At 44.5% G+C, this 12206-nt stretch overlaps 1 protein-coding gene across 1 annotated transcript in view; it reads left to right on the top strand.

Annotated features, from left to right (window-relative positions):
- Window positions 1–5568: 5568 nt before the first annotated feature.
- The window catches only part of PREX2 (phosphatidylinositol-3,4,5-trisphosphate dependent Rac exchange factor 2), a 225313-nt gene continuing 218675 nt past the window's right edge, over window positions 5569–12206 (top strand). The window contains exon 1 of the mRNA XM_080646985.1: window positions 5569–6146. Coding sequence (XP_080503111.1) covers window positions 6030–6146 — 117 coding nt within the window. The 5' untranslated portion in view covers window positions 5569–6029. The remainder of the gene's footprint in view (window positions 6147–12206) is intronic.

The following is a 12206-nucleotide window of genomic DNA, read 5'->3' on the forward strand; positions in this document are numbered from 1 at the left end:
GGGGGGACCAGGCCTGCAGGGGAGGGCAGTTAGGGGTGACCAGGCCTGCAGGGGAGGGAAGTTGGGGGTGACTGGGCCTGCAGGGAAGGGCATTTGGGGGGGACCCAGGCCTGCAGGGGAGATCAGGTGGGGGGGACCAGGCCTGCAGGGGAGGGCAGTTAGGGGTGACCAGGCCTGCAGGGGAGAGCAGTTGGGGGTGACCAGGCCTGCAGGGGAGGGCAGTTAGGGGTGACCAGGCCAGCAGGGGAGGGCAGTTAGGGGTGACCAGGCCGGCAGAGGAGGGAAGTTGGGGGTGACCGGGCCTGCAGAGAAGGGCATTTGGGGGGGACCCAGGCCTGCAGGGGAGAGCAGGTGGGGGGGACCAGGCCTGCAGGGGAGGGCAGTTAGGGGTGACCAGGCCTGCAGGGGAGGGCAGTTAGGGGTGACCAGGCCTGCAGGGGAGGGCAGTTAGGGGTGACCAGGCCTGCAGGGGAGGGCAGTTAGGGGCAAACAGGCCGGCAGGGGAGGGCAGTTAAGGGCAAACAGGTTGGCAGGGGAGCAGTTAGGCATCAATCAGGCTGGCAGGGGAGTGGTTATGGGGTGGTCAGGCTGGCAGGCAGAAGTGGTTAGGGGCAATCAGGAAGGCAGGCAGGCGAGCAGTTGGGAGCCAGCAGTCCTGGATTGTGAGAGGGGTGTCTAACTGCCTGGATCAAGCCTAAATGGCCAGTCAGACATCCCTCGAGGGGTCCCAGATTGGAGAGGGTGCAGGCTGGGCTGAGGGACACACACCCCCTTGCACGAATTCCGTGCACCGGGCCTCTAGTATTAATATAATATTTGTAGTTTCTTTGTGTCCCCTACATAGATTCGCAATCCATAGTGAAGGTCACTTACTCAGAAAGCATTGGTTTGGAGATAGACTGATTAGGCTCTGGGAGGCCAATAGATTTCCAGTGAATTTTATTCTTCTATTTATTCATTCATATATTCAATCAGCAAATATTCATTTAACTACAGCTACATACTAGATTCCCAAGAGGCTCAGGATACACATGGGTGACACAATCTTTTTCTTCAGGACTCTGTGGTCTGGTAATGAGTTCCATTGGTTGAACTGGCAATTATGATCAAGTATAGTCAGTGCTATGACTGGGAGAAAGAACTGTACTATGGGCATTGTGAGAATTTGGAAAGTACTGTGGCTGGGGTGCATTTGCACAGTGAGATGTGGCATGGAATGCATCCAGAGAGGTTGGTCAGCAATGACATTGTCTTGGTCTTGAAGTACTTGAAACAGGATCAGAAATCCCATGTATTCAAGAAAAAACAAAACACACCTCTCGACCTCCTATTCCTAATGATCATGGAAGCAGTTCCTCAAATGCTCAGACCAATCTGACACAGGAACAGCCTCAGAGTGCCTCACCCTTCTCACTTCCTCACTCAGATCTTATCTGTGAAAAGGCACTCGTGCATGGGCAGTGTGGATGTAGAGGGACCACGCAGCAATCCTTGGCCAAGTAAGAATAGGAAGTGATGAAGAGATGCTTCCCTCTTTCTTCCTCCAGGCTGGCAGTTCTGGAGGAAGGCCCTATAGCAGAGACGAGAGCATCCAGTTTCCCAGAGGGGTGGCCAGCTTTGTTATTCATTCTTGTACTGGTGTTCCCTCTTTCTCTGTTTCACTTTTCCTTTCCCGCTCTCCTGCTCCCTGGGATCACATGACCATACATATTTTCTTCACATTAGCTTCACATTAGCCCGTGTGGAAATGACCACATCTTTAAGAACTTTAGAGTCCTGCTAAAATAATCCTGCCCAAAAATTTATTTAGTTTTATATGTCATATACATTGTATCTAAAACTAAAACATGGCTATGAAAACCATATTTTATCCTTTAGGGCAATACTAACGTCCTCAAATTGGTATGATAGAAATAATTACATGTTCCAGTATATCCTATGCTTCTTATGAGTAAAGTATAACTGAATTAACAAGTCTTTTTAGAATTGCTTCTTGTCCAAAACTCTTAATTATACATTATATAGCTCAATGTGTCTGATATAAGGGAGGGAGAGGGGAATGTGTGTGTGTGTGTGTGTGTGTGTGTGAGAGAGAGAGAGAGAGAGAGAGAGAGAGAGAGAGAGAGAGAGAGAGAGAAAGAAACATGAGACACACATTGATTGGTTGCCTCCTGCACATGCCCTCACTGGAGCCTGAGATCGAACTGCAAACCCAGGTATGCCCCCTTGACCAGGAATCAAACCTGAGACCTTCCACCCTTGACCAGGAATCGAATGTGAGACCTTTGGTGCTGGGACTGATGCTCTAACCAGTGAACACAGTAGCCAGGGCTGTAATACTTTTTATATTAGTATAATTTAGAATCATCTAACATAGTCCAAAGTAGTGAAAAAATACCAGAGTCAATTTTACTTGTAAATAAAGAACAGTCTGTCTCTTAGAATTCTTTATTTAACTAGAGATTTTTTTTTCCCAGTGCTGTTATCTTAATAAATGTCAGCATTAAATTTTATTTATGACCTTACCTAGTATTGAAATGGCAGGAAGGCTAAAATGATCTCTATCTGATATATGACCACGGAAGCTGTCGTCTTACAAAGAAACATCCTTGGATTTTTGTTTTAGTCCAGGAGTCCTTCTATCAGCCCGACCAAAGGAAACCTACTTTGCCTTGTGCTTTGGCTCTTTGAACCGTATAATAATGGGTTCTAACCACGCCAAGTTCATGCATCTGAAATACATTTAATGGCTGAGCAAGTTTACTACTCAGCAGCCTCTTCTATCTTCTCTTCTCCCATCTCCTTTTTATGGGATGCTTCAACCTCATTAGTATTGCAGGGAAAAAAACTGGATCCTGTCCATCATTTTTGTTGTCGCTTTCCTTTTCCTGGCAGACAGAGCCCGGAGTTTCAATAGAGGAAGCGGGGAGGGATACAGCATATTCAGAGTTTATGAAAGACCTTATTTACCATTAAAGTGAAGGTTTCCAGATACTGCAGTCCTGTTTTCTTATGCTCTTCTGTCTTTGATGAGGAATTAAGGACTCCAGCCAGGGCTACAGAAGACACTGAGAGCTAGCTGTCTGGCAGAAGGCACTAGCCAGTGTCCTGAAGCCGATCATCATTACGAATGATGCTGAGGGGTACACTGAGGAGCGGACGAGTGAGCAGAAGCCATTGATAATCCCTTTACAGGGGCACTTCTGAGAGGAGTCTGACTCTGCACACTTAAGTGAATTTTTTTCTGCTAGCTTCCTCACACATTTTTTTTTCTTTCTTTTCTTTTTTTTTTTTTTGCAAAGCACTCATTACAGTTTGCCTTTTAATAGAATTACTCCATTCCATTCCACTCAATTGTAAGTCTTTAGAATGGAAGCTGTCAGATGTTAGTGTATCAAAGAATAATCTGAAGACCTTGTCAGATTAGTTTAGGGCTTACATCTTTGAGATTCTTTTTAAAAAAATATATTTTATTGATTTTTTACACAGAGAAAGGGAGAAGGATAGAGAGTTAGAAACATCGATGAGAGAGAAACATCGATCAGCTGCCTCCTGCACACCCCCTCCTGGGGATGTGCCTGCAACCAAGGTACATGCCCTTGACCAGAATCAAACATGGGACCCTTCAGTCCACAAGCCGACGCTTTATCCACTGAGCCAAACCGGTCAGGCATTTTTCTTATTCAATACATTTGGGATGGGGCCCAGAAATGTCCATTTTAACAAGATCTCAGGGAATTGTCATACATTGGTCTATGACCCACCTTGAGAAACATTTGCCCAGAAATCAAGGTCTCTGTGGTCTCATGCCCTAGCACTGTGCAATACACATAGAGGTCCTCAGCACCTGTGCGTGGACCTGAGGCGCATTCTCTGGGTGGGTAAAACCCCATTGGTGGTTCAGGCTCAATGGTGGTTCAAGCTCTCAGAGGTAAGACTGAGTTTCTAGGGGGTTGTGCATAGACTAATTTCCTTTCTTGGTAGAAAGAAATTAGATAATCAGTTCTCCAATTGGCAACAATTAGTAAGAGAGAAATACTTTTTCTGGGAGAACACCTGATAGAAAGCATGATTTATGTACTTACTTTTTATGTTAGAGGGGGGTGTAGACCTAGGGGGGAGGAAATGCATTCATGTTTGATTTTCCCATTCATTACTGGAGGCCTGTTTCCCAAGTCTTCCATTTATTTCTTTTGTTTGTTGTTTACTAGGTGCTGTGAAGTCTGCTCTTTCATGTGCCTTGTCCTTTGTTCTTCTGCCACAGGGTGTGAAGCCATTTACTTCTTTCTTCTTTGCTCATGGCTGCCTCTAAAGAGACATGTGCAAGAGAAGGAGGAAAAGCACATCTTGCCCATCAGCTGCTCACACATCATTCGAACACGGGCTCCTTGATGTAAGAAGAAGAGGACAGCCCCTGTTTGTTGCATTCAGAGGGGTACAGTGATCCATCACAAACTATGCTCTCTGACAACATCATCTGCATAACTGATAATTGTTTTAATATCAATAATTGGAAAGCATCTTTATTTTTAAGAGTTTTGCCTAATGCTTTCAACTATTGGAACAGATTAACATGCCACATTCTTGCATCAAAACCATTCACTCTTCAGTTTATTTAAATGTCATTAGTGTGGACCGTTTAAAGTTGTTGTAAGTAGGAAAAAATGCCTCTGAAAAATACACGCGAATAGTATCAAGACAAAAATATATATATGGTTTGTTTTGCTTGCTTGTGCTTTGGCTCTTTGAAGCTGGTATTTTTTCCCCACTACTTTTGCTTAAGTTAGATGATTCTAAATTATACTAGTATAAAAATTAAGTGGAAATAGTCATTGCTCATTAGGTCCTGGATCTGTTTCCCAGTGAGAAAAGGCAATCAACATAAACATTAAAATCAAGACATGCTCTTGATTTTAAGAACCCATCTGCATCTTTTGATGAGCATTCACTAACAACTCTGTCTCTTTAATTAGGGTCAGTGTCTTAAATTATAGCAGCTCTTAGAAGCAAAACTGGCACATATATTCTTGCCTCTGGTTGGATTTACATACTATCTAGATGTTGAAAGAAAGTTACAGTCTTGCAAAGGGTCTCCCTTCAAAACAGCACAGAGCAATGGTGATGCTCATTGTATTGGAGCTTATTGCACAGGCCAGGGCTGTCACTTTCCCATAGTGTCTTTATTTATTATGCTAATTGGCTCTCCCAGTGCAGCCAGGAGGGGATCAGCCCTGTGAAATATTCTCGGGAGGGGAGGGGGGACGGAGGGGGTTAAAGCAAACCTGTTTTGTGCCTGAATAAAGCAAAAAAATCAATGTTGTTGTTTTTTTCCTTCCCCTCCCCCCAAAAACAACAACAACAACAAACAAAACAGGAGGGTCAATACCATGGTTGTTTTTGTTCCCATCCAGTTATGTAACTTTGGGGACTTGTTTCATTGCTTTCAGGATTTGTACAAAACACATTAAAGCTAAACAATAGGCGGGAGTCCCAGGAGCGACCCCCAGAGCTGTGTCTTGGAGTCTGTCCTCCCTCCCAGGTTTGGGGATCTCCCATTAGTTCCATTTCAAGTGCTGACTGTGAGTGAGGAGTGTGTGTGTGCGTGTGCGTGTGGTGTGTGTGTGTTTAGTTAGCTGGCACGCAACACACTTCCCCAGGGTTGTGTTTCCTTTTTCCTGAGATTTGGCGAAGGGTAAAGGGTCGGAGTCACATGGATACAAAGCATTTGATTAATGTCCAAGTCACCGCGGTGGCTGCCAGAGCCGCCTCCCCTCTAGCCTGGGCCGTGTGAGGCCGGAGCGGCGGGGCCGGGCGCGCAGGTCCCGGGCCGGAGCCCCATCCCCCGGGAGTTTCCTCTGCGGTGCCCTCCGCCTCCCGCGCCCCAGGTCCAGTGGGCGACCCCTCCTGCCCCCCCGCCCCAGCCTCTCCCCCGCATGTAAAGTCGCCCGTCCCTCCACGGACTTTGCAGAGGCCGCAACTTTCCTTTCCCGCCGCAGTCCGGCCGCGAGCCCCGCGTCTCGCCGCCCACCATGAGCGAGGAGAGCCGCGGGGACCTGGAGCGGCAGCTCCGCCTGCGCGTGTGCGTGCTCAGCGAGCTGCAGAAGACCGAGCGGGACTACGTGGCCACGCTGGAGTTCCTGGTGTCGGTGAGTGTCCCGCGGCGCGGGGCGCGGCATTGTCTGCGCGGGGACCGGGACCGGGACCGGTCCTTGCATCGCGGGCACCCGAAGCCGCGCGCGGACGCTGTGTGTGCACGGGGCGTGCACCCCGCGGGGAAATGTTAATGCCTGGGGTCGCACGGAGTTGCCGGGCCTCGGAGAGGTCCAGGTTTGAAAAGTTAGCTGGAGTGGGACAAGGAGCTTGTCCAGGGAATCCCGGCATCTTTCCTCACTCTCCCCCACCCCCCTCCCCGCCTGGCCTGCGGGATTACATTGTGCATTTTTTCCCCCTTTTCTTCCTCCCCTGGGGATTTTGTGTTAAGATTTTGGCTCGCTGATGAAAGTCAGTCTGCTACATTCAAATATATTTAGTTTAAAAAAGTACTCGATTCTTCTAGAGCCCGAGTCCATTATTCAGATTTCAGGACAGGGAAGTCCCTTTAATTAGAGTAATCTTTGAAACAGGGTTCTGGTGGAGGGTCGGTACTGAGAGAGCAGCGGGGTTATGGTCCCTAGCAGCTGTTTGATATTAGAGCCACATGTGGTGGTCACCCCTTCCTAGTCCTACAATCTCCTCCCCCTCCCCCTCCCCCCCCCCCCCCCCGGGTTTAAATCAGTTCCCGCTCAGGTTCTGGGGTCCCACTGAGCCCAGGAGAGGCGCATAATAAAACTCATGTCAAACAACTTCAAGTTTTCCTAGAACTGGCAGGAACTTTGTTTCAAAGTTTCAGCCTGGAAGTCAGCTTTGTAAACGGTTCATTCATTGTAGGACCGGGAGGGACAAAATTGAGTGAAAGAAACTTCTGAGACATCACTCAAAAGTTGATTTTCTTTTTTTCTTCTACTCACTGCTGCAAAGACAAAGAATTTGAGGATTGGCTGCTTTCCACCCAGATGTCCGGGAGAGCATCATTCAGACTCAGGAGCCAGAGCCTTTGCAGTCTCCCCCAAATCTAATCTTCTTCCACCACCCCGTTGGTAACCCTGGTCCAAAGGGAAATGTTTCTTAGGCCAAACTTCCTGCTCAGTTTTCTGAAAGCTGTAAACTTTCTGCTTATGATTATGACAGAAGAAATTCACTTCTTAACTAGGGCAGAAAGGAAAGAACAGAACAATGAATGTCTCAGGGGGTGTAAGATGTACAGGTTGGCTTCTGGGTAATGTCTCAAGTTAAAAATCAATCTGCTTGAGCCCCCCAGGGGCCACAGTCTTTGGAAATGTTTGTATATTTGAGAATATACTGGTAATTGGTCATAAACAGAATTCTACACTTCTATGCAGCAATGTAAAAAAAAGAAAAGAAGAAAAGAAAAGCATGTTTTAAAGGAGATTAGCTTTAATAGCCTCAAACTGGCTTTCATGAAACTTTGGTGATGACAAAGTCCTTTGACTTATAACAATCAGTCACTTCTTAAATTGCCTTCATTATTACTACTTTCTGGAGGTTTATGAAAAGATATTGTGAAGAGTCCTAATTTAGAGACATAGCTAACCTAAGCTACCTTAAAAACCAAGTTGTTCATCTTTATTTAAAATATCATTTTCCTCTAATCTTAACACCTGATTAAAACTGCAAACTTATTGCTATATAGAGATAGAAATGATAGGAGGTATAAAATAAATTATATTTTCCTATTTACAAGTAGATCACCTTATAATTTCATTCTTTTCATCTCATGCAGAAATTAGGGACTTTTCCTTTTCTTACGTCCATTATTTGTGCACATGTATGTTTACACACACACGCAAACATGCTTACTGGCCTGAAAGTCATCCTTAACAAAAGTTTACCCTGACGTCTTTATAGTCTTAAAACTATTCAAAACCTAAGATCTACTTATAATACACTATTAGCTTTTCTTTTTTGGTATTATTGATAGTACATTTAATTTCCGTGTATTATATTTGGTCCATCTAGTTTTAATTTTAGCCTAATCTAATATGTATCAAGAGCTTTAAAAATATTTAAACCCTTTGGCCTGGAAATTCATCTTCTAGAAGTCCATTCTAATGGAATAATCAGAAATGCAGACAAACAATAAAAGTTACTTTAAAAAAATTAGCTGTAATATTAAATAAGCACTGTGGTAAATTTGTTGAAAAAATTTTGATAGTGCATTCTTAAGTCAAATTTAAATATTTGTTAGCTTAGTCATTTAGATTTTTGTCATTGCTTCAAGCCATTCACATGGATGAAGGGTAACTCATTTTTATTACAAAGAGATAGAAAACATATTTTTAGTTTTATCAAGAACATATTTTTACTTGCGGGCCCATAAATAAACCAACAAAATGGTATTATTGCTCTTGATTAAATGATTGTATGGCCTGAGGGATGACTTTTCTTACTAAGAGTTTTTACTTCTGAATTCTTTCTCTTCTCTTATCTAACTCTTCACCTTTGGGAGAGAGCACCTTTCCGCACCCCCACCCCCAGGTAGTCTGTGAACGTTGCCTTTTTTCTTTGTACATAGACTCAATCCATATGCACCTTCTTTGCAGTGCCTGCCAGGTGCACACTTCTTGCTTGAACAAGGGACTTTCCTTTAAGTTGGCTGCTGTCGTTTAGAGCGGCTGTCTCTTCCCAGGGGTGTCATGCTTTCTCAGGGCTCCTCTCTTGCTCCTCCCTGGCCCTCAGCTTCCTGCTGGATTCCTCCTGGGCTTTCAAGGCTCAGTGCAAGTCCTTCAGAAAACCTCTCATGAGCCACCCTGCATTCCCCCAGGTTAGAATGCTCCCTGCTTTGTACCTACTCTTCCCTGCGGTTACTTCTTCCTTAGCACTAAGGAAAGCTTATGCATTTATTTGCTTGCCTTTGTTTCATTCTACTAGAATGGAAGCCTCTTGAGGCCTACATTTTATTCACCTGTATTTCCGCAGAATCTTGTACTATGCTTGAGACATTGTAAGTAATCAGTACATGCTGAATGAATAAATGAATGAATGAGCAAATTGACCCATCTTCTAAAGTCCTACCCCTTAAAAAAATCTTTATTGTTGAGAGTATTACAGATAAATACTCTCCTGCCCCCATCCCCCCACCCCCCACCCCCCACCTGGTTCCCACTCTGCCCCAGGCCTCTACCACTCTATTGTATCTGTCCATAGGTAATGCATATATGCATATAAGATCTTTGGTTAATCTCTCTCACCCTTTCCCCACCTCCCCTCACCCATTTTTAAGGACAGTTTCTTAATCATCCTTAAATTTCTAATTTTGGTCAGAATAGATAGTGGAAATTACTTAAGCTTAGGCACATATGTATTTATGTAACAAAATATTTTAAATTAAACATTAGTGCCTGCATTTAAAACAGAAACATGATTTAAATCAGGCATCGAGGTATTTTAGACTTTGTAATACACTATTATTTCAATTCATTGTATTCTAAATTTTCCTTTGAGACTATGGGTCAATTACATTCTCTGGATTATTTATTTTTGGGACAAAGCAAATGGTGGAGAAGGACCAAATTTGCTTGAATATATCTTCTTGTTTTGTTTGGGCAGTGAAATTTTGTGCTTCATTAGAAATACTCTAAAACATGTCTTCTAAAGAATGCTATGATGGATCTAGTAGTTAATGTCCAAAGTCTGGACAGTAGTAGGTTGCAACTGGTTTCCCGTTTGCAGTCCAGTCACAGGTCAGGATGCTTTCACAGACCCACCTGAGGGGACAGAAAAAGGACAGACCAGGGCCAGCCTCATGGGTTCACTTCATAGCAGTCGCGGAGGGCTTAACACTCAGAAGGACTTTCGGTAGGTTTAATGTTCTTCCATTACCATCTTGAAATTCTTGCTAATCTTTTAAAAACATTTTTTTTTTTTGATTTGAGAGAGAGAGAGAGAGGAAGGTGGGTGGGGAAGGGAGAGAGAGAGAGAGAGAGAGAGAGAGAGAGAGAGAGAGAGAGAGAGAGAGAGAGATTTGTTGTTCTACTTACTAGCATTCTGCGTTCATTGGTTGATTCTTATATGTGCCTTAACCGGGAATCAAATCTGAAACTTCAGAATGTTGGGACGATGCTCTAACCAACTGAGTTACCTAGTTAGGGCAGAATTCTTGCTAATTTTATCTTCGAACTTGTCTTTTGCAAGTGAAGTTCAGTGGGACAATGGAGTATGAGCAGTACAGATACATGTAAGAAAAAAGACTTTATATTTTCAGCACCTTTGACAGTACTTTTTCTCTGCCTTTTGAACAAAAGGCCTCCCTCCCATTTTTGTTTTGCACTGAGCCTGGAAAATTGTGTAGACATGTTTCACTGTAGCAAGGAGCATTGAGGCAAGATGACCATATACTTTTTTTGTCTAAACTGGGACACTTTGGAGAGTGAAAGACAGTGCTATTAATAACTAGTGGGAAACAGATGTAAACTAGGATCACTCCACACTCTAGTCTGTAAGACAAAGTTATGTGTCTTGCCATAAACCAAAGATACTGAAATTTGTTATCTGTCCAGGCTTGATCTCATATACTCCAGAATTAGTCCCGTCTCTAATGTATTATGTAACTTTGGAGACATTCCAAAACTCTTCAAGGCCTATTTTCCTCATCTGTAAAATGGGGAAACAGTAAATGTCTCAAGGTTGCTATGATGACAAGGTGAAGTATGCTTCGGGCTCAGTGCAGAGTCTGGCTCACAGGAGGGCCCTTTAATAGTCACTCTTATTTCCTCTGATGCTGCACTGCCATAGGGAGCCACACATGCTGGTCATCCTTAGGGCATAATTACATTCTTCTCTACTTTTCAGCTGTGTCTCCGAGGCCCTGCTTCATCCCCTTTGCCTCCTTCTGCCAGTGCAATACTTCCCATGGTAATCTGTACATGCTCAGTTGACTGTAAGACTGTAAGAACCCTTCATGCAACCATAGTTAGTATGGTGCTTTACAATTTACCCTAATCAGTTGCATATTCATTATCTTCTTTGGTCTAATAGGTGTGTGTCTTAGCTCTTTCCCATGGCGCTCCCTAGAGCTCCAGGGTTCTGTGATCTGGCTTCACAAAGGGTCAGGGGGAGCTGAATTAGGTGGACTCAGGCTCTCCACCTTCCTCTGATTTGTGTTTTTGCTAAAGCAGTGAGAAAAACCACTTAACTAGATGGTAAACCCCAAGAGAACAGGGTCTGAGCGTTTATTTCCTGTGTGCATTTACTTCCTATGTATGCTTTTCTTGGCCTAAATACAGTGCTTTGTAAATAGCAGGTGCTCAAAAAAACAAACAGCAAATAAAGCAAAGCAAACAAAACAGTTTGCGTGAATTTGAAAACAACTTCTTTCAATCATGATCTAACGTTTCCAGGCAAAGATGAAGAGATTCAACACATTATGTTAAGGCTTATGTTGTGATCTGCAATTGTGCCCCTCACCCCCAATTCATGTTGCAGCCCTAACCCTTAGTATACAGATAATCACAGTATCATGTGGCAGGTGCAACAATCTGTAATAATAAAAGTGTAATATGCTAATTAGACCAGACAGCCAAATGACCTTCTGGATGTCATTCTGGACATCCTTCTGGACGAAGCTGCAGCGGCAGGGGCTGAGACAGAGGCGGTTAGGGGCGAGCAGTTAGGGGCAATCAGGCAGGCAGGCAGAGGGATTAGGAGCGATCAGGAAGGCAGGCAGGCCAGTGGTTAACCAGGAGCCAGCAGTCCCGGATTGCGAGAGGGATGTCTGACTACCGGTTTAGGCCTGATCCCGCAGGCCGGGCTGAGCACCACCACCTCCCCCGTGCACAAATTTCGTGCACTGGGCCTCTAGTAGAATGATAAACAAAGTAGCAGGGAAGCATCAAGGTGCTCCCTCAGTATAGGGTCCAAGAAAGCTTTGGGGAAGAGATGACAATAGAGCTGGCTTCTGAAGGCAGAGGAGGAATGTGCCAGACTAGGTAGAGAATTATCCATCCCCCCCCCAAAGTAGCATGTTCACTGTGCCCCTGGAATGTGGGAAGAAGTTCCCTGAATCTGTGTCACCTTTGAATTCCTTCTCCTTATTTTCTATTCCTGCCATCCCAGCAGCCCTCAGCATGCACTGCCTCTTCAATAACCCT

This window comes from Plecotus auritus (assembly GCF_963455305.1).
Source record: "Plecotus auritus genome assembly, chromosome: 11".
Taxonomy (NCBI): domain Eukaryota; kingdom Metazoa; phylum Chordata; class Mammalia; order Chiroptera; family Vespertilionidae; genus Plecotus; species Plecotus auritus.